The sequence below is a fragment of the Marmota monax genome, unplaced genomic scaffold (assembly GCF_021218885.2).
Source record: "Marmota monax isolate L192 unplaced genomic scaffold, Marmota_monax_Labrador192_F-V1.1 WCK01_AAM20220418_F8-fsc00218, whole genome shotgun sequence".
NCBI classification, from domain to species: Eukaryota; Metazoa; Chordata; class Mammalia; order Rodentia; family Sciuridae; genus Marmota; species Marmota monax.
In genome coordinates, this window is record NW_026694764.1 from 1,609,056 (window position 1) to 1,632,133 (window position 23,078).

Here is a 23,078-nt window from a genome sequence, read left to right on the forward strand (position 1 = left end):
TTGTTGAAAGACTATCTTGCCAATAGGTGGCTGAAGTAACACTTTGGAAGAATCCATAGAGAAGCTGTCAATATTGAACCTTGTGTGTGCTCTTAAGAACACTGGTTTGTGTTTTGGAATATCTACTTTAGAAAATTTGAGAGCGTAAAAATAAAAATAAAATTCATCCGTAACTTTACCACCTCAGAGAAAACAGCTAACATTTTACAGCCTTTGGGTCTTTTATTGTAGGTATAGTATAGGGAATTTGCGTTATGAACATTGACTCTTCCCTCCTTACATCTGTTCCCTTTTCTTGTGTTTTATGTCCAGGACATTTTTTATGTTTTCATGCTTTGCCTCCCATGACTGTATGCGTTCCACTCTCTCCTGGTGGACATTGAGTTCACTTCCTCTTTTCTTTTCCTTTCCTTTTTAAAATGCTCATTATTTATTATTTCCTTGGACTGTGCTAGCAGATATGGAATCGTTGGGACTCAGGATATGTACGTTTTAGGTGTGTGCTTCTCAGACTTCTGATACATTTTTTGGAGTACATCTCTTAGCTTCACCCTTAAGTTGATAGAAAGGAGGATTTGGACTTATAGTATTCTGGGTTCATATCCCTGCCCTGAACCTTCGTTTTTCTCATCTGCTAGGTGGGACTGTCAGAGGTGAAACTGCCTCACCAGATTAGGACAAGGACTCTGTGATTTATGTTCTTGAGTGTCTCTTGAGTAACAAGTGTTCCAGATGTGGATCATGATGATTCCTATCATTCAACTTCCCCTGGTTCTTTTGCTCTATGGGGGGATGTCTGAGAAACTGCCTAAGATGCAGAGCTGGTCCTTTCCCAGGTCGGTGGAAACCCAGGTGCCCTGGGATCTCGATGGTGGGATGGGTCCATCACAGAGCGTTTTGTGGACTTTTGTCTGATGGATGGGTGGCTTTGATGGGAAGGTGTTCCCTGGAAGTGGGATTGGCAGGTCAGCTGCCCAGGGGGTTCAGGTTTTCAGAAAGCTACTCACCCAAGGGGACAATCCTATATGGTACCTGGAGACTCTTTAACCTTTGCCCCAAACCATCATACTTGACCTTTTCTCCATATCCAAAGAACAGATGGCTCAGTATCTGTTTAAAGTGAGGCTGGACACATGGAAGGGGAGTCAGCTCTTGACATGGAGAAGAGAAGACACTGGGGTTGTGAGGGCAAAGCTTCTGGCCCTGTGCATTTAATTTCACCCAGACTCAGACCATCTAAGCTGCTCAGTATCTACTGTATGAAAAGTACCCGAGAGCATTTCAGTGCTCAAATCCCTCTTCGGAATGGAGATATCAACTCAACCCACCTAAATTTAAACGCACAACTGCATTCCCCAGAGCCCTCATCGCTAAACCCTGCCCCTTTTATAGATGATAAAGCCAAGACTCAGAGATACCCAGTGGCCTTTTTTGGAGACCACATACGGGATTCAGACCTGAGGTTCCTGATGGCAAGCCTTGGGCTGTCTCCACCTCCCAGAGCCGCCTCTCAGAGCCCCACAGCCCTGATGTCAGTCACAACATCACTGGATGCGTTTTCCTTCAACCTGTCATTTGCCTGACAGCAGAAGTCCGCTCGGCATCCCTCATCCCTGCAGCTACCCTTGCAGACATCTTCTTTCCTTCCCACATCTTAAATGTTCAGAGCTGCCTCTGGAATGAAGCGAAGGCCCCGGAGGTGAGAGACGGGCTCACAGATTTTCTCTGGGAATCCCCCGTCCTGCTCTCCTTGGTTCATCCCCCAAGGAGTCAAGTCACGGTGATTGGGCAAAGCACGGGTCTTGGAATCCGGGAGGCTGACTCTGTGCCCACTCACCTGACAGACTGGAGATCTTGGGCTATGGGTCACCTGCCTTTTTTGCCTCCATTTCCCCTCTGTGCTCTCTCAAATCTCTATAATTCTGCACAGTTTGAGAGATCCTGAGAATGGTGCTCAGAGAAGGATGGAGTTGGAGGAGGCAAGGCCTGGTCAGGCCTGCTGGGACCCTGGCTCCATGTGTTCTGGAATATCCACTCCTCGATCCCTTGGCCATGGGCTAAGCTTTTGCATGTGGATCCTCACGATCTACAGGGCCCAGCCTTTGCTGTTTCATGACCTGGCTCCAAGCCGAATGCCCACCCTCCTGTCAGGCTCAGATGCAGATCCCCCAAACCCCCAGCTGAGCTCCCATCCTGCCCCCTGCCCTGCCTCCAGCCGCAGGTGCAGTATCAAGGTGTGTCTCTGCCCTGCCCAGGATGGGCGAGGTGCTTCCATTGAAGCCCCCTCTTGGGTTTGTTTGAAACCACCCCACGCCTGCTTTCTTTATCTGCTTTCCTTTCTCCGAATCCTCTTCTCCTCCTCTCTGCCCTTTCTCTTCTCACTGAAGCTTGGAATGGTGGCGGGGTGGGGTGGGGGGAATGTAAGTTGGCAGAGAGATAAGATTCATCAATATTTAATTTTTATGGAAATCATGTCCTAGAAATCCCCAAGGGGCTGAAAATTGTTCTGTGTTTTCAGAATCCAGTGATGTTGCTGAAGCGGTTATGTTGTAAATAAAACCACATTACTGTCTGCAGTTCTCCCGCCGCTCTGCAAACACCCGGAAACTTGACAGTTTAATCCACTCAGGGAAGCAAAAAAAGGTTCGGGTCACTGGTGGGGGCAGCTCATTCTGCAGCCCTGGGATATAAGATTGTGAGGCATCAGCGTTGGCAGCGCTGGTGCTGCTGGGGAGGGAGACGGAGCTCCTGTGAGCACAGCGGATTTCCCATGCCTGCCTCTGAACGGGAATCCCAAGACAGCACAGCCCCCAACCCCCAGGTTCCTGAGCTTGGGGAGGCTTTGCTTAGCAGTAGCAGGATTTTTGTCTCCTCCTTCACACCCAGTGAGGCTATTGGCCCAACAACGAGCAGAAAGATAGTGTTCGAGGTGGTTGGAATGGCGTTTGAGGGGCTTAGGATCGGAAAAGAGCTTGGTCATCCATCCATCCATCCATCCATCCATCCATTTATTCATCTATCCATCCATCCATCCATCCATCCTTTCATCCATCTATCCATCCATCCATCCTTTCATCCATCCATCCATCTATCCATCCATCCATCTATCCATCCATCCATCCATCCATCTATCCATCCATCCATCCATCCATCTATCCATCCATCCATCCATCCATCTATCCATCCATCCATCCATCCATCCATCCATCTATTCATCCATCCATCCATCCATCCATCTGTTCATTCATTCATGCATTCATACATCAAACATTTATTGAGTATCTGCCACAGGAGAGATACCACTTTAGGTGCTGAAGATATAGCAAAGCATACAAAGCTCACAAGAAACCCTTCCCTGCTTGCATCCTCCTGGGTAGAGGCAGGCAGTCAACCAGATAAATATGTAAAGTACATAGTATGTTGTGTTGATAAGCTCAGGAAAGAAAAATGAGGCAAGCTTCGTAGGTGTTTACCCATGAGAAATGAAAACATCTATCCACTAAAAGCCTTGTACGAGGATATTTAATGCAGCTTTATTCACAATAGCTAGAAGCTGGAAACAGCCCAGATGTCCATCAACAAGTGGATGAATCAACACACTGCCCCATCTACACATAGAATACTATGTGCCAATGAAAAGGACCCATCTACAGACACATAAAAAAAACAGGGATGAATTTGACAAATATCTTTCCGAATGAAAGAAGCCAAACACACAAAAATAGGTACTGGGTGATTCTATTTGTATGATATTTTAAAACAGGTCAGTGGTGATAGAAATCAGAGGAGTGGTTGCTTTGGATGAGAGAGGGATGAGGGCAAAGGGGCAGAGGACCCTGTGGTGTGATGGACATGCTGCCGGTCTTGGTGTGTATTCACCAAAACTGATTGAGTGCTACACCAGGGGGGTTATTTAACAAAATTAGAAAGCAGAGCATGGGAGCAGGGTGTGTTGAGGAAGATGGGAGGGGCACTGCAACTTGTAAAGGGGTGGCACTGTGACAGTGACTTGAAGACGGTGAGGGGGAGAGAGCCACAAGGGTATCTGGAGAACATTCCAAGAGGATAGAACAGCGAGTGCAAATGTCCTAAGGTAGGAGCCGGAACAGAGTGGTCAGGAACAGCAAGAAGGCCATTGTCTGAGTGTGCACAGGCTGCTCTGACACAGGTTGGGTGGCTTAAATGACACACATTTACCTTCACAGATCTGGAGGCTGAGACTCCAAGATGGAGGTATCAGAAGGTTTCTCCTGAGACCTCTCTCCTTGGCCTGCAGGTGGTCGTTTCTCACTGGGTCCTCAGGTAGTTGTCCCTAGGTCTGTGTGCTGTCTGTCTTAACCTCTTCTCTGCACAAGGACACCAGTCATATTGCATTAGGGCCCCTCCTAAAGGCTTCATCTTAATTATCTCCATTAAGCTCATCTTTTCAATAAGGTCATATTTTGAGGTACTGGGGTTAGAGCTTCAGGGCTTGAATTTGGGGGACACAGTTCCACTCATTATAGCTTAATATGGATGGAAGTGTGGGGGGCACAGCCAGTCCCCTGTGTGAGCTCTCAAGTTGTACCCTGGGATCTAGGCTGCTGGGTTCTGCAGCTCCCTGGGGAGGAGGTGTCCATGTGGGACAAGGTGTTGTTGTTGTTGTTATTGTTATTGTTGTTTTGGGGGTTTTTTGATTGGTTTTTGGGGTACTAGCAATCAACCCCAGGGCTGGTGCATGCCAGGCAGGCCTCCACCACTGAGCTCCATTCCCAGCTCTCAACGAGGTCTCTGTGAGAGGGGTCAGAGGTCACACTTCTTGAGATCTCTTTTCATGAATTCACATCACAGTGGACACTTGCTTCCAGCAAAGCCAGCGGTGTTCTGGTTGAGGGTCAGGTCCCAGATGGCGCTTTCCGTTGGGAAGGAAGTAGCCGTGGAGTCTAGCTGCAGAGACAGTGGGGCTCCATGGCCTCTTGTACTCTCCCCGCGAGCGCAGAGGCCTCCTTGGTTTAAGGAAGGGTGAGGGACGTGGGGGACCTTTCCCAGGGGCTGCCGGGCCTGGGAGAGGATCCAGCCTGCGGTTCAAGAAGCACTCAGCAGCATTTCCTCCCGCTGCCTGGCCCTCCCTGTCTGCATCTTCTCTATTGTCTTACGGGAGTGCTGAGATCCTCAGCTTTACCAAGCCGTGCATAGTAAATGCTATCGATTTTCTTTTATTTATTTATTTATTTATGAGATTTCTCGCTGTGGGCAAAAAAATAAATAAAAATGTTCGTGCAGCGATTCCCTCGGCAGTGAGCAGTTCCCTCCACCCACTGCCTTCCTCCCTTGCACACGCTCATGGACGGCACCCTCATCCCTCCACGCTCCAGGGCACCCAGCATCTCTGGTGGAAAGACACAGGAAGGAGTGGAGATGAAACAGGGCTAAATGTCCCTACCCAGTGCCTGGTGCATAGTAGGTGCTCAAAAAAAAAATAGGTGGAAAAGGTGGGTAGATGTATTTTTGAGTGAGCTGTGGCAGGTGCCCAAAGGGGTGAGGCTGAGGATGGCTCATTCCTCGGTGAAGCGGCTCCTGTGGACCAGGCCCAGTGCTGGGCAGTTTGTACCTGTCTCGTCTAGCCATCACCATATACCTACAAGATGGATTTTATTACCTTTTCTCAATGGTGAGACTCAGAGAGGTTACGTTTCTTACCCAAGTTGCCCAGCAAGTGTGTAAGTAGCTTTCCAATCTTCAGGAGCCAGCCCACTCCACTGGATGGTGCAGACACACCAAATTGGAACCAGAACCCCTTGAGAGACTGCCAGGAGCTGGCTGGGTCCCCACAGGCAGGCATTTCTTCTCTCCTAACCCAGAAGGGTCCCTCCTTTTTCAGGAAACCCCCATCACATGGGCCACCTTGGGCAAACACCTCTGAAATCTCACTTCCGGGCCCTGCTTCCTGCTTCCTGCCCTTCACCCACCCCTCTGCCTGAGTGCCACTTACACTGTGCTGACAGTTGTCCTGTCACCCACTCAGAGCTCCTGGCGGGCAGAAGTCACGTCTTGTTGGGTTTGTCTCCCTGGATCTGAGCACAGAACCTGCTCATGGAAGGAGGGCAGTCACCCCTGTTGACCAAGGCCTCAGACAGTCCCCACATCTGTCCCACCTGGAGCCTGAGCTGTGGGAAGACGGGGCCTTCATGTTCACCCCAGTTCTTCCTCTTCTCCTTCCCGGGCAGGAGTTCCCCTTGGCCGTCCTCCGGGGCTGGGAATGCTACTGTGCTTACCCCACCCCACAGTTCAATCTGCGGGATGCTGTGGACAGCTCGCTGTGTGGCCAGGTCCCCGAAGCGCAGAGGCTGGCGGGTTACTGCGAGGTCTACCAGACGCCCGTGCAAGGTGAGATCTGCAGCCATCACTAGGTGTGATGGCTTTTGGTCTGGGGTGGGGGAGAGTTCCCAGGATTGGAAATGCCAATGATCCCCCGGGACTGGGTGGGGAAGGTGTGTGGGTTGAGTCTCCAGCATCTTAGCCAGTGAGACATGGATGCCAGGGCTCAGTTTCAGGAACCCCTGGCCCTTTATCTGAGTCTCTCTGGGGATGATGGTGTAACAGGAGGATGAGAAGAGTGGGGAAGAAGGGCAGGCCCAGAGGGACATCAATGGCAGGTGGTGGGGTTGGGGGGCTTGGGGAGAAGAGAGCTCCATCTCTAAGACCTCTAGACCCTGGTATCGTCCTTGGTGTGAGCATCACATCTGCCCTAGCTGACTTTAAGAACTGAGAGGGGACAAGCCGGTGGAAAGGAAGATTCCCAACTTCTGGAGCATCAGCTCGGACTAGGACAGCTCTGAGGGCCTGAGGGTCTGGGGACTTTCTCCTGGCCATTTCATGTGCTAGAAAAGGAAGATGAGCTCCAGAGAACTGCTCACCTGAAATGAGGCCAGCCCTGGTTCCCTGTGGTATGTGACATGGCTCAGCCCGGCTAAACCTCCTGTTCACCTCTGCTATTAGAATCTGGAGTCATCTGGGCAATGCTACAAGCCAGAGTTTGGCTGTGGCCATTGACATGAAGTGGGGTGAAAGTCCATAGAGCAGCCTTGTCATGGGGCTTTCTTTGGCCAGCTACAGACCTGTGCACCCAAGGTTCAGGTGGCAAATGCCTTCACCTCATTGGGTCTTGGTTTTCCCGTCTGTTAAATGGAAATCTTGGATCATCAGTTCTCATCCTGGGGAATCTGGAATGGAGGGGAGTAACCCTGGGATGACTTCTGGACTTTCAGATACTCGGTGCACGGACAGGAGGTTCCTGCCCAACAAATCCAAGGTGTTTGTGGCTTTGTCGAGCTTCCCGGGAGCCGGGAACACGTGGGCCAGGCACCTGATCGAGCACGCCACCGGCTTCTATACAGGGAGCTACTACTTTGATGGGACCCTCTACAACAAAGGCAAGTCAAAGCTGCAGGGAGGGGCAAAGGAGCTCCCAGAGGTTAGACTGTCCCCTCCTGGGGCATGAGAGCAGTGCCTGTCAACCTTGAGCATACATGAGAATCACCTGACTGCCTTTCTAGAATACAGATTCTTGGGCCACACCCCAGAGTTTGATTCAGTTTGTCTGGGTTGAGGCCCGGGAATGTGCATTTCTAACCAGCTTCCAGGGGAGGCTCATGTAGCCAGTCGTGGGACCACTTAGGGTGGAACTTCATGAGACAGTGCCAGATTCAAAGGGTCAGACTCGCAGCTTGGATTCCCTCTCTATAAACATTTTTTGAATTTCCCTTTTTTTTTTTTTTTTTTAGGCAAGGGATAGCTCATCAAAATGCAATTTTCTTTAAATAGGTCCAAAAATCTCAAAGAGTTTTATGATTTCTAATCTTTCCCTTGTAGAAATAAGAGGCCTCATTATGCCAAGTAAATTAACTTAAATGGTTCAAGACTGTGTGCTGTTTAAGAATGAAGAGCCTCAGACAAGTCAAGTGGCATCTAAATTTGGCAAAATGTATTTATCTGTTGTCAAGTGTTATGGCATTTTTGATGGGTTTCTTAACCAGAGTTTGGTTTAGGAAAAGATGATTACTGTCAGTAACATCCTAGAGAAACAGAAACATCCTAAGCTTAGCAGAAGGTTCTGGAATCACTCATAACAATCTTTGTCTGGTTGGGGAAAAGCCACAGTTGCCCATATAATCCAGCCTCAGGAGTGCTAGGACCACCTGCAGATGGGGGAGGAAGTGGTCAGATAAGTTTGTGGTCCTTCCCACTCTGGCCTGTCACCTGTGCTCAGGCTGCTGTTATCCGAGTGTTCCTCTAGAAGGCCTTCCCTACCGGAAGCACCGTATGTTTTGGTCCACCTATGACTGTCTGACCCAAAGACTGGAATAGTGAGCTATGAGGGTTGGTGTAATATTGAATCGAAGATACTTTAGAGATACCCAGTGGATTTTTGAGCCTTTCAGGACTGGATGTGGCCGCTGACTTCAGAGCACTGACAGGGTGATGACACGCACACATTCAAAATTCACAAGACAGCGCCAATTGCCCGAATGCCCACCTGTTGTGGCAGGTGAATGTGGGTCTGAGCTATAAGGCAGAATAGCTGCTGATGGAATGGGCTAAAGCACCAAGGAAGGAACCCAGGGTCTCAGGATTGTCAAAAACTCAAGCTTATTTAGCTGCTGTTTTGATTCTTCCTTTTGTGGCATTTCCCAGCTACTTTGAGAAAACGAATCAAAGCAAAGGCTCCTGCTGTTTGACCCAAGGTAGTGATGAGTTTTGTTGCGAGCCACATGGGCCGTGTGTGTGGTCTATGTGCATTTGAGGGGACTGGACTGACGTTGCTGCTCTGACTGGGCTGTGCGACATGTGCGTCCTTTTCGCTCTCTCTACCTATGATCCCACACAGCAGCTGAGATGGGTGTGGCTTTCCAAGATGTCAGTCAATCTGATGACTGCAAGACATCACCAAGCAACCCCCTGAAACCCAATTCCTTGCCTTATTTGGGTGGAACTTTCTCGAGTGTCTTTCCCCCAATAAAGAGGGTTTCAGGCATGCACTCTCTCTCTCTTTGCCTGCCTCTCTTGCCTCCTTTATGGAAGCTAGACCCCAAAAAAGGTATTTTCTGTCTCTGTGTGGTTAGTTAGTAGCCAGCCCAATTCCTCTGAAGTGACCCTGACTGATTCAGTCGCATGTCGTGGCAGAGTTTGAAACTTGCGTTGGGTTTCATGGATAAACCCAGGCTTCCAAATTCAGGAGATTTACATTTCCCCAGCATCAGAGAAACCTCTGCTGCTCACTGTAGACATAAGGGCTTCCCAGCCATTTATGAGGAAGGTGCAGATGGAAGGACTCATTTAGTTTCTAAGAGCCCAAGATAAGTTCAGGTTCAGGTGAGATCTTTCTAGGAATCCTTCTATGACATCCTGCTCTTTGGTCTCCCCTTCTCCCCTACTCTTTATTATCCCCGTAAGTCCTTATGCTCTGTGCTTGGGCCATTTCACCTACTAAAGTGTAAGCTAAAAGACATAGAGGAAAAGGCCAACACAGTGGTCAGCCTTCAGGGAATCATGTGACCCTCTGTGGATGGACGGGTAGAGTCTTATTTTCTCAGCCAGTTTTCATTGAGTCTCTGAGCACCCAAGTGGCCCAGAGAGGTTGGTCAATGGGAGTAAGCCTCCATTTCTAGAAATTGAGCCTTATGTTCTTCTGGGCCAGGCTCAAACACTATGGACGAGACCTTGACCAGACCTGCTTTGAATCCTAAGCTGGAGAATCTTCTTACTTCTAAGGTTGGACCTTGTTACAGGCTATGGCATAATGTCAGAGGGTGGGATTACAGTTACTCAAAGCAATTAAGCCTGATGGCATTCCTGCCCCAACTCTGGGGAGGTGGATAGAAGCTGAGGGCCTCACAGAAATATGCAAAGGCACGTGGAGAGAGCCATGGCACTGGTTTCATGTGCTGTGTGATCTTGGGTTCATCATATACCCACTCTGAGCCTAAATCTCTTCATCCAGCTCTGCCTGCAGCTATGATTAACTCAAAAGGCTATTTACAATGCTCATGTGAAGTTATCTCCAGGAAAAGCCCCGTATGTATGTGTGCATCTGAGAGTCTATACGGGTACATGGTTAGGCCTTCTGCCTCCTGACCCCTGGGGGCTACAGGAGGTGACTTGCTTCATTTCTTAAGCAGATATCATCATTCTTGACTCTTAAACACCTCCTGCTCCCTCCTTCCCTGGGATAGGGCTACTCCTGTAGATTTATTTCCTATTCCCATCCATAGGTCCTTTCAGGGTCCCCTGCGGTGTCACCCATGGTCCTCTCTTGCCCCTGATGCTAGCTTTCCCTCAGAAAGACCTTTCCCTGCATCAGACTTCCTGGTGCCATGTACGTATGGTGCCCCCTGGGGGAGCAAAGGTGCCTCTCTCTATCTGTGCTCTCGCGCTTCTCCTGGGCAGGGTTCAAGGGTGAGAAGGACCACTGGCGGAGCCGGCGCACCATCTGCGTGAAGACCCACGAGAGTGGAAAGAGGGAGATTGAGATGTTCGACTCAGCCATCCTGCTCATCCGAAATCCCTACAGGTCCCTGGTGGCCGAATTCAATAGGAAATGTGCCGGGCACCTGGGCTACGCACCTGACCGCAACTGGAAGAGCAAAGGTAAGTGGTTGCTCAGGTGGGGGTTTCAAAGGTATGGACAGGATGCCCATAGGGATTCAGGATCAGTACATACAGTCCTGAGGACTTGCTGCTGTGCCTGGCTTGAGCTGGCCCCCTTTCTGTCCCCTCTGAGCCCGCTCAGTTCATACGTCCCAATGTTTTTATATGGATGCCAACTGGACATCCAAGAATCTCTGCCCACTCTGAATGGGTAGTGGGGTAATCTGCACCCCCTTTCTATCCCTACTCATATCCTGAAGAGTCATACAGAGCTGGAAGAAGAACATTGGCTTTGGATCCACCTGGGCCTGATCTGTGCCCTCCTCTGTGTTCAGGACCAGGGTCCTCCATTATAAAATGAGGCCAAGACCCGCAGCTCATGGGGATTCGGTGATCAGTGAGATAAAGTGCATGCCCACTCTGTGGTCAGTGCTCAGCATGCCAGTCGCCTCCTATACTGTCCCCCATGACTCTTCACAGTGTCCTAGAGGGGAAGAGCCACCCATCTGACTTTCCAGATGAGCCCTGAAAATGTGGCTAAGTGACTTGACCAGTGGGCCTGGGTGGTGGGTGGCAGAGATAGGTCACAAGCCCTGAATCTTCGTCAGCTGGGGCTGCCATGACAGTACCACAGACTGGATAGCCAAAATATCAGTTCTGGAGACCGGAAGTCCAAAGTCAGAGTGCCTGCCCATTCAGTGCCTGGTGAGGCCACTCTTCCTGGCTTGCAGAGGGCCACCACCTCCCTGTGCCCTCACAGTACAGAGAAGAAAGCTCTCTGGAGGCTCATTGCAGGGACTCCATCCTCATGACCTCATCTAACCCAAATCACCTCCGGAAGCCCATCTTCAAATACCATCATATGAGGGATGAAGGCTTCAACATATGATTTTGGGGAAACTACAAACTTTCTGTCCCTGGCACCCAGATTCAGAATGACTTATTTTTCATGGAGTCAGTCTGCCAACGCATAGTTACTGAAGTTGTACTATTCCAGGCCCTGGGGCCCAGGCTGAAAGGATTAGGATTTCTTTCCTGCCTTGAGGGACTTTCCAGATGAGCCCTGAAAATGTCCAGCCTTTGACAGTGAATAGTAGAGGTGCCGGTCTGATGGTAAAATAATGCAAATGTAGTCAGAAATGAAACTGTGATCCTACAGGCTGAGCTCGGATCCCTTCTCTGCATCTTGCAAACCTTTTGACCCAAGGCAAGCGACATACCTTCTCTTCAGAACTGTTTTCCCATCTTAGAAACTAGGTTAGCCCCTATATCATAGGGTCACAGGGAAAATGAGAGAAAGCAAGCCCCAGAATTTGAGGTGTATCAGTAACCCAATTATGGAAATTATTTTTGTTGTGATGAAATTTGTATCCTCGCCCCCGCCTCCAAAAAATTAATTTCTTAATTTTCTGGAAAAGGGTATCTCATAGAATAAATCATCTGAAGAAGTTTGAGGCCACGTCCTTCTGTGGTGTCATTGTATGTGCTACTTCCCAGCAGGGTCACGGGTTCAAATTTTGGCAAACAAATTCACAAGACACCATAGGCATCCATCAAGTACCACATTAACCTAGCTTCACAGGAGGACCCCACACAGGACACAGAGCTGCATCTCACCGGGAGGCCCAGCAGCTTCCCAATGCTGCTCAGTCACAAAAAGGGTCTTTCTTTTTTTTTTAATTTTTTTTTAAGTTGTAGATGAACACAATACCTTTATTTTATGTATTTATTTTTATGTGGAGCTGAGGATTGAACCCAGTGCCTCACACTTGCTAGGCAAGTGCTCTATCGCTGAGTCACAACCCCAGCCCTCCCAAAAGGGTCTCTCTTCATGGGGGATCTGGCAAGTTGGCCCTAGGTAGTGGGCAGTAGAAAAAACCTGGTTACCTCTTTCTCCTCGAGGTTGGATGTGCAGAACAGCCAAAGATGGGCCAAGGTGTTTGTGGTTCATCTGAACAGAGATGCCCTGCTTGGGTTCCCCATCAGTCTTTTTTTTTTTTTTTACTTGTACCTGACAGTAGAAGGTATTTTGATGTACATAAAAGAAATGTTGCTGTGTCATGATAGCCTGAGACCTGAGGGTCCACCCACATCCTTTCCTGTCCAGATACAGTACCTGAAGTCAAAGAGCTCATAGTACAATAGAAGAGATAACCAGTTCTTGGCACACAGCAGGCCACATTTGTCTTCACTTGGTATGTTTCCAAGGAAACGCTGCTGGGCGAAGGCAGACTCAAGGTCACTATCCCTCAGGCAGACCTGGGACTCCTCCCTCAGAGCCCAGCTTGATATTAGCCCTTTATTCATGCAAGATCACCGAAGGATCTTGCTCCCACAGGGACCCAGGAAGGTGGGCCCTGGGCAGTGGGCAGTGGAAAATCCTGGCCACTTCTCTCTCTTGAGTGGGGTCAGCGACCCCTGGCAGGGCAGCTCCTGACTGTGTCCCTTCTGTGCCCATCCTAGAGTGGCCAGACTTTGTGAACAGCTACGCCTCGTGGTGGTCCTCGCACGTCCTAGACTGGCTCAAGTATGGGAAACGACTGCTGGTGGTGCATTATGAGGAGCTACGGCGCAGCCTGGTGCCCACGCTGCGGGAGATGGTGGCCTTCCTCAACGTGTCCGTCAGTGAGGAGCGGCTGCTCTGCGTGGAGAACAACAAAGAGGGCAGCTTCCGGAGGCGTGGCCGACGCCCTCAGGACCCAGAGCCCTTCACCCCCGAGATGAAGGACTTGATCAATGGCTACATCCGGACAGTAGACCAGGCCCTGCGTGATCACAACTGGGCGGGGCTGCCCAGGGAGTACGTGCCCAGATGATAGGCCTCGGCCCCAGCTGCCTACTGCTGAGAATAGACTGCCACTCCTCGGGGCTCACCACTGCTCTGAGGCCCAGGCTGGAGGATCTCTGGGACACATGGCTGCTTGTACAGCCATCAGGGAGGCCCACTCGGATGCTGTCCTCCATGCAGGGAGACCTGGACACAGCGTCTGTCCAGACACACCTCACAAGACAGACAAAAAATGGGACACACTGCTAGCCAGACACTTTCGTTCTCAGACACCCACAGACATTATGCTCACAGTGCCTGTTTTGATGTGACTGAACCACCTGTGCAGGGTGCGCCAGACACCCCCAGCCTTGCAAACGCAGCCAGAGATGTGTACACAGATGTGATGTGCCAGGGTGTGTGCCACCGGAGGTCATCTCTTTGTCTGTCTCACACACCCATGTGCAAACATACATGCATCCTGGGCTCTAAGAAGCTTAGGCTTCCTGTGTGCAGCCCCAGCACAGACTTGCCTGCCAGGCCCTTGACTGTGGAACGCCAGGCGGGCCAGGTATTTGTGCTCTGAGCAGCATGGACCATGGGGATGGAGGTGGACCTACAGATCATTGCTGTTGGGCCGTGTAGACCTGATCACATGTCTGACATCTCATAAACGTGTGTGCTGTGACTACCAGGCACCGCCAACTGTAGCCCTGATTCTCTCTGCTCTGTGGGTGGGCTGGTGGCACTGTGGGCAGAGTAGATCCCACCCCTTCCTCGGCCAGGGCACACATTGACCTCAGGCAGCTGCAACAGCTCCTGAGCTGCCACCCACTTCCAGCTCACCCAGATCAGTGCGCCTTGGAGTCTTGGAGTGGGGCCCTCTTGCCCATCTTCCCACGGCCTCTGAGGAAGCTAGGGATTCATCCTGCCCCTGGGAAGTAGGGTGTGAGTGCCAGGGGGCAGGGCAGGGCAGGGCTGGGCCTCTAAGGGAGCCTGAGATCAGGGGGTTCATGTGCCAACAAGAGGGGGCTGGGGGCAGGCATGGGGACTTGGACTTGGGGACCCCTGGAACTGATTTCCCACATGTATTGACAAACTCCTGTTCTCTATGAGGATCATAAGGATGGTGTGCTATGTGACCTTTGGAGGAGAGGCTGTGTGGCACAGCTTCTGCCTGAGCCCTGGTGGCAGAGCCCTCCCTGTCACTCATTCCCCCCTGACACTTCCTGTCACTGTTGCATTGTGACAGCATCTTCACCACACCCTCTGTCTGTTTCTATGAGGCTGACATTGTTCCCACTTGTTCATCCGTTTCCTCCAAAAGGAAAGGAAGTCAGACACACTGACGCCTGCTGTGTGCTGTCCACCTGGGAAGGCGGAGGCCAAAGGCCCCCTCTTGCCCCCTACCGCCCAACTCACTATCTAATGGGGCAGAGGAGGCCCTGCCACAAGAGAACAGAGCACTGTCACAGAGGAGCACGTGTGCTGTGTGACTCAGAGGGGACTCAGCCCTTGTGCCCAGGGTCTTTGGGGAGTGCCTCATAGCTGCTTTGAAGTGTCTTGAGGAATCTGTAGGAATTATCCCAACAAAGGACAGGAGAAGGGCCCACCAGGCAGAGAGCAGCAGCTACAAAGGCTCAGGGACTGTGTGGCCCTGGCCTGCGTGCAAAATAGGCAGATGGTTCAGCGTGGGGTGGGAGTGTCTCTCCACATCTGCAGTGGGGAGCAGAGGGTGGTGAGGACATGTGGGGCCCTCTGTCCTCACAGCCACTCAGTGTTGTACCCTGCCAGCCTGAGACCAGAGTGTTGCTGATGCTAGTGACCTGCATGGCTCACCCTCTGCCACATGTCTTGGGCTTAGGAGAGGTTGGTGACTGGGTGCAAGGCACTGGGTGGTCCACGTGCCGGCAGGAGTGTGGAGATGGGGTTGCACTCTGGCCTTGGCAGGGAGAGGAGGCCGGGTGGGCCTATCCTGGGAAAGCCATTGGGGAGACCTCCCTTAGCCAGAGCCAAGCTGCATCAGGAGGAGGTTCAGGATGAGGAGTTTGGGAGCACTGGGCACCGGAGCACTCCAAGTCTTTGTTCCCTGGCCCCGCTGTCTCCCAGTGAGAATAAGCCGGGGTACAGGACCCAGGGGAGCTGCCCTTCCCGCCATCAGGGGGGCTTGAGGCATCCTGGTAGTCTCCAGGTCTTTCCTGATGCCAGGCTGTTCTTGGTCGTCTCTCAGCACCCCTCAGTTTGTCTGAAAATTTGGAACAGCAAGGTCTTTCGTTATTGGCTCAGGATGGCTCTGCCCATCGGGTCTGTGAAGGTTCCTCCTGAGGTTGATTCCCTTGGACTGCAGGAGGAGTTGAGGCCCACGGGACTTTCCATGCTGCCTGGGCCCGTGTGCATCCCAGAGCAAATCTGGAGTCTCACAAAAAGGAATAGGCATAGCATCAGACTGCCTGGGAATAGGAATGCTGGCCTCCTCCCAAGATGGGTCCCTGACTCAAGCCCTCACCTCCCAAGTCATCCAGAAGACTGAATCCATGGAGGCTGGGAAGGGCAAAGATGGAGCGAGAATACTTAACTGGGCCTGTAGCCAGGGCATGACCCTCTGTGTTTCTCCTACCACCACAGGAGTCTGGGACGAGCAAAAGCCCTAGAGGTTTCTCCTGAGTTAGTACATTCACTGTTGCCATATGCCCCAAAGCATCATCTGCTTTCAGGTGGCATGCCACCAGCTCGCATGGCCTATGGTTTACAGTGCACATAGCTAGTAGTACAGGTGAGTAGAGCAATGATGTCTGCGTCCATCCAGTTCACACTGAATCACTCCAAATAGCAAAGCACCTGACACTTGATAGATGCTTCTGGATGTTGGATGAACAAGGAAGCGCAAAGACCCTGCAGCGGCTGCTGGTCCTCAGTAGCCTTCATCCTAAGTATAACTCATTAACAGGATGGGGGATTTGCTCATCCTTTTGGGAAAGTTCATTTGACTCCAAGTTAAGTCTGATCTACAGCTCAATAAAGAAGACACTGTCCCAATCAGCAAGGGTAAAAGCTGACCTGTTTATTGGGCAGAAGTGTGGCAAATGCATCAGGATCCAATTAGAACAGAAGAGAAAAACACTGACTCTCTACAGGTTCCATCTTCAACAGCAAAGCTATGGAGTGACACAAACCTGTGTTAAAACATGTAATTTTCATGGATTTTTATCTCCTGTTGTGGATCAATTTGGAAAAACCAAAATATATAATTTTAAAAAACTAAAACACATTCTGATAATCCCAGTGATGTGTAAATGAGGGAGAAGAATAGACAGACTCCCAAATCCTGGGAAGAAAGCTGCTTAATTATGTGAGCATCTTATAATGAAGCTTCTTGCAGCTAAAATTAGATTTTGAGTGCATGAATATGCGATAATGTTTGCACATCAGAATGCAGTTTTTCCTCTTAAAAGTAGCAAGAGCTACTTGGTTCTGAGGAGGCCTCACAGGGGGGGAAGGAAGTGTTGAAGTTGACCCTTATGATGGCAAGAATCCTTGGGGGCCCAGGTTTGTTTTCTTCTGACCTGGAAACTTAGTGAAGGCGTTTGAAAGTCAGTGATTCCAAAGATGTTCATGAGGGTTAGGGAGAAATCAGTTGGTCTGACCTCACACTGGTCCTCAATCGTGGGTGCATTGGCCTGAACAAGAGAAAAGTGGGATGGGAATAGCAGAGAGCCTGTGATGGCCAGACTGGGTTGTGGTTCTCAGCTCTGCTGCCATCTTGAACAAGGCCATCTCTGTTCCATTTCAGTCTCTCACCCACAAACCGAGGGATATGGTAGATATTGGTTGCATCCCCAGTATCCATTCTCCATTTTCTCGTTTATGCTGTTGCCCCATGTGATCTGGTAGAGCTGTCTCTCACCACTTTGGGGGAGGAACACTTGACTTGGGATAAGCCAACAGCACATTCCATCTCCCAGGCTGAAGAACAGGTCCAGATGTGACCAGGTGAGCTAAGTCTATGCCGCCAGAGGGAATTCTGAGATGTTTCTGGGAATGTTGGGTAGCAACCTGCTGGGTGGGAAGAAGGAAGCAGGTAATCTTGGGTTGAAATGGTGCCATCGTGAGGAATCACTCTCAGCCTGGGAAGTTGGCAGTACAGGAGGGAGAGTCCAAGAAGCGGAAATAAACCAGTCCTTGGTGACACTGTTCACGTCCAGGGTCAAACCTTGCCTGAGAGTGGCCCTACCTCTGGACTTTTTTGATACATGATCCAATAAAGTCTCTTTATTGTTTAAGTGGGGTTGAGTTGGGCTTCTGTTGTTCACAACCCAGAGCAATGTACAAAGAGCTTGGATTGAAAAGCCCTGAGGCACTGACTTTCTCTGTCTCTGTAGCTAATGTAGATAACACCATGAGCCGGTAGGACTGGGAGGTTACTTTCACAGGAATGGAGCTGGGTGTGAAATGCTCAATAAAAAGCCGTGCTCAGTCAGCCCAGACGTGTAAGACTTTTAAGTCAGTATGTGGATGTCACCCCAGGCACCCTCAGGAAATAATTCCTCTGGGTGCTCAGCCCCAATCATCACTTGTCTCATTCGATCTTTATCCACCCAAGGGTGAGGTTATTATTTGATCATTATCTTTGCTTGACAGAGGAGAGGACTGGGATGCCAAGCTTTAATGGTTATTCCAGTATGGCCCTTTCGTATTGAACATAACTCTTTTCATGGAGGATACATGGTGGTGTTGGAAGGAGTTTGATATGCTTCTTGGGTTGGGGGTGAAGAGTTGTAGGGGATAGCAGATACTGATGGCAGCAGATGAGCAACAAACTACCTTCTGAGGAGGGCAGTTATAGTGAACCACACAACTTTGATTTTTGTTTTGAATGGAACATGCAAGCTTGGGGCAGAGTAGAATTGTCACTGGAGGAGAGCTGATGTGGTGCCACTAAGGAGTCCCGTCCTGTCTTTCTTTCTCTAACCCCACTGTGTGCCAGAAATTGGAGGAACAAAGAGAGTTAGTGATGTGGGGTCCCTATCTTCAAGGTCTCATTGGCTTGACTGTCATGTTGTATGCCAGGTGGAGGTCTGTACAATATAGAGAGATCGATGAGGATCCCAGGACATCTGTGTAAGTATATTTGCCAGTTACAGCAATTGTGGCTGAAGATAGCCAACTGTGGCTCCTCTTGAGAACTTCAAGTGTTCAGGAACATTGTAGAAACTCAGGCCTCTGCCATGGGAAATATGAGCAGATCCACCTTAAATTGTAAACAAGATTGCTTCTCTAGTATGAGGAAACTTGATGTTAATCAAAAGTGAAAAGAATTTCAGCAAAACCACAAACTGAATGAATTAACTTTCCAGGGTATCTTCAGTACCTGAGACATCTCCCCCCCCCCCATATTCAGGCATCAAGGTGACAAATCCATACCTTAAAGGTGTGGCCCCTGATGATCAGTGAACAGTCAATAGTGTCCTATGGGTCACAGAGTTCCATGGGCTGATCATTCCACATGTGTCTCAGTGAGGTAGATATTATTATTTCCACTGGGAGAGAAGAGAAAATTTAGTTTTTGAGATTGAGTTGGCCAAAGTTTAGCGCTTTATTTTACAGATTATAAAAATGAGGCTCAGCATAGAGAGATCTTGTACAAGGTGATGCTGTAAGAATGAGTGATGGAGCTAGGACTGGAATATTGGCTCTATTAGACCACCTGATTGTCCCTGTCACTATGCATCCCTGTAACTCTTCACAAAATGGCTGGAAATGAGACAAATGTGAATGTTCAGCTCACTTGGAAATGACCCCACTAATTTCACTGCTAATTCTTTGCCTAAATACTTTTTGGTGGGCCCCTGAGTTCACTTTTTTTTTTTTAAGAAAGAGAGAGAGAGAAATTTTTAATATTTATTTTTTAGTTTTCGGTGGACACAACATCTTTATTTTATTTTTATGTGGTGCTGAGGATCGAACCCAGTGCCCCGTGCATGCCAGGCGAGTGCACTACCGCTTGAGCCACATCCTCAGCCCCTGAGTTCACTTTTAAAGGTCATTTATCAAGCATTCTCAGTACTTGGAATCCTGATCAGAAGTGAAGTCAAAGAGACAGACCATAGCTTGAAGTTAGTCTGCTTTCTGTTACTGAGACAAAACACATGAGATGACCTTTAAAAAGGAAAGGTTTATTTTGACTCGTGGTTTTGGAAGTTTCAGTCTATGGTAGGTTGGACCTGTTGCTCCGGGGACTATGATGAGGTGGCACACCATGGCAGAGGTGTGTGGCAGAACAAGCCCTTTCATCTCAGCCAGGAACGAAGGAGAGGGAGAAGGAGCTCGGGTGCTAATAGCCCCTTTGTGGGCCTCCACAATGACCATAAGACCTTCAAATAGGCCCCACCTCTTATAGTTTCCACTACCTCCCAACAGTGCTATGGGCTGGACTTGAGGGGAAACTTATCCAAATAATTGTATTTTTCCGGAGTTTTCATCCTGAGTCACAAACATCACAGGTGGCCTAAAGTCCTATTATTCCAAGATATTAGGAGGCAAATATCTCTGATGGAGCTGAGTCCAAGAGCATGTGTATGTTTACAGGTGCACTGACAGTCTGGTGTGAGCTCCAGTTGCCAACAGACAAATGCCCTTTGAATCAGATGCCAGCCATCCGAAGCGTTACAAGTGACCAGAGCCCAGTCACCTGGCCTTTGGAATTAAGTCACTTGGATATCTAACCTTCCCACAGTCAACTGTGGAATATGGCATAGTAATCCACTCCCACTCTTGGAAGGCAGAGCACATATTTAGTGTGTTGGAGGAGATCAAGGAGAGCAGAGGAGTAGAACAAAGTGCAGATACTTCTCCAGCATTCAGCCATCCAATTGTGCCGTGGCATTGCCAAAGGTTGGAATGGTACCTCACCAGAATCACCTGCGCTTGTTTTCTCTTGCTGCATAACAAATGAGCACATATTGAACAACTTAAAACAACCTCCACTGATCATCCCATAGGTTCTGTGGATCAGGAGTCTGGACATAGCTTAGCTCTGTTCTCTGCTTCAGGATCTCCCTAGACTACAATCAATATGTCAGTCAGACAGAGTTTGCATCTGGAGATTTGACTGAGGAAGGGTTCACTTTCAAGGTCACTCAGAACCAAGTCACATGAGGTTATAGGACTGAGGCTCTGGGTTCTGCCAGGCTACCCAATGTTCCCGGACAAGAGGTCCTCTCCATTGGCAATTAACCACAAGGCTGTTTACTCATTAAGGCCAGCCAAGAGTGAGAGAGTTTTTATATACATAACAAAACCTTCACCTTTGCCATATTCTGCTGGTTAGAAGCAAGTCACAGGACCCACCCACAGAGAAGGCGAGGGAATGATACAAAAGCATCAATGCTAGCAGGGAGGGGTATTTAGGGATCACCTTAGGGATCACCTACTGTCTACCACAACACCAGTAAGGAAATATTCCAGAAATCAGGACATGCTTTATGGTCTATAGAGCATCACTGACCACAGGACTATTGAGTATGGTATTATGAAGCATCATCCTAATGGATCAGGTTATAGTCAAGTCATAATCATGAGTCCCCAATCTACTGCGTCAACATAACCAGAACCATCGATCTGTGATGCCAAAGGAACACCCCCAAATTCACATCAGCCACTCTATACTGCTTTTTTTTTAATGAAATTTATCCTGTTCAGCTCATAGTGCCCATTTCAATGTTTGGGTTTTTTTCTTTAATTTCATAACATTATTAATTATTATTTCTTCAAATATGGACATTTCTTTTCTATCTGATCTCCCATTCTGGCATTCCTGTATTCTGACATTGAAACACAAGAGTCCAGTTTCCACATAACGTCTCTTTTCTCATACTTTCCATCTCTCAATCCCATTGTTCTGGGTTCTTAGAGAATTTTTCACTTTGATAACCAAGTATCATAATTTGCTCTTTGCTGTGTACATTCCAGTCTTCAACCCATATTTTGATTTCCATAATGATATATTTTTTTTATTCCTGAGACTGCTAGTAGATTTTTTGTAACAATCAGAACTTGTTTCATAGGTAAATACCCTTCCTTATCTCTCCGAGGTTCCTAAGTATTCTTCTGTTAATGTTCTGTGCTGTTTACTCTGTTAACTCAGTTTCCTTGAGTGTAAATTTTTCCCTTTGTTGATTCTGCTGTCTCTTCTATGTTTTGAATGCTTTAAATTAAAAACAAAAAAGATGACTGATAAAAGGTGAGGAAAATTATACAGGTGTCAATCATCCCGGCTGTCTTAAGTAGGGTGCCTTAATTAATAACCAAGTTAATTATCCTGGGCCACTCCATGCTCCCAAATTCTGTCAACTGTCTGCAGAAGGCAGCAATATTTCTGAGGTAGAATTCCCACCTGTGTCCTTGGTACTGGCTTTCTCCTAATTTTGCTCAGTTTGGGGTTCACTCTAGTGCCCCCCACCCCCTCATTTTTTTTAATTTTCATTTTTTTATTCCAGATAAGAAACCCCACAAAATTATAAATTTTTTTAGCTTTTAGATTACCTTTTATTTTATTTATTTTATTTTTATTTATCTTTTTTAAATTTTTTTATTGTTGGTTGTTCAAAACATTACATAGTTCTTGATATATCATATTTCACACTTTGATTCAAGTGGGTTATGAACTCCCATTTTTACCCCGTATACAAATTGCAGAATCACATCAGTTACACATCCATTGATTTACATATTGCCATACTAGTGTCTGTTGTATTCTGCTGCCTTTACTATCCTCTACTATCCCCCCTCCCCTCCCCTCCCCTCCCCTCTTCTCTCTCTACCCCCTCTACTGTCATTCATTTCTCTCCCTTGTATTATTTTCCCCTTTCCCCTCACTTCCTCTTGTATGAAATTTTGTATAACCCTGAGGGTCTCCTTCCATTTCCATGCAATTTCCCTTCTCTCTCCCTTTCCCTCCCACCTCTCATCCCAGTTTAATGTTAATCTTCTTCTCATGCTCTTCGTCCCTACTCTGTTCTTAGTTACTCTCCTTATATCAAAGAAGACATTTGGCATTTGTTTTTTAGGGATTGGCTAGCTTCACTTAGCATAATCTGCTCTAATGCCATCCATTTCCCTGCAAATTCTATGATTTTGTCATTTTTTAATGCAGAGTAATACTCCATTGTGTATAAATGCCACATTTTTTATCCATTCATCTATTGAAGGGCATCTAGGTTGGTTCCACAGTCTTGCTATTGTGAATTGTGCTGCTATGAACATCGATGTAGCAGTGTCCCTGTAGCATGCTCTTTTTAGGTCTTTAGGGAATAGACCTAGAAGGGGAATAGCTGGGTCAAATCCCACCCCCTCATTTTTAAGCATGATTATGTCATTGTGTAGATTTGATTCAGGGTATAAAGGGAGTACTTGCCTTGCCTACCATCATGAAAAACACATCCTTGGTGATTAACCTATCACAAGGTCTATGCATATAAAAATCAGATCTTCAATGCTCTCAATGCTGGATTAGAGCAAGAAGAACTGGATTCTCTTCTGGAAGTGTAACTTACTAGGTGACCTTAGGCAAGTGTCCTTCTCTGATCTCAATTTCTTCACTAAAAAAAAAAAGAAAAAAAATTAAAATAAGAATTGTCCGAATCTTCATCTGGCTTGCTCATTCTAAAATTTCACTGATCTCATCCAC

At 48.3% G+C, this 23,078-nt stretch overlaps 1 protein-coding gene across 2 annotated transcripts in view; it reads left to right on the plus strand.

The window, feature by feature from the left end:
- Window positions 1-14,103, plus strand: part of Wscd1 (WSC domain containing 1) — a 44,064-nt gene extending 29,961 nt beyond the window's left edge. For both annotated transcript variants that reach the window (XM_058572812.1, XM_046425096.2), the window contains exons 6-9: window positions 6,207-6,366; window positions 7,248-7,412; window positions 10,426-10,626; window positions 13,090-14,103. In XM_058572812.1, coding sequence (XP_058428795.1) covers window positions 6,207-6,366; window positions 7,248-7,412; window positions 10,426-10,626; window positions 13,090-13,442 — 879 coding nt within the window. In that variant the 3' untranslated portion in view covers window positions 13,443-14,103. The remainder of the gene's footprint in view (window positions 1-6,206; window positions 6,367-7,247; window positions 7,413-10,425; window positions 10,627-13,089) is intronic.
- The last annotated feature ends 8,975 nt before the right edge of the window (window positions 14,104-23,078 follow it).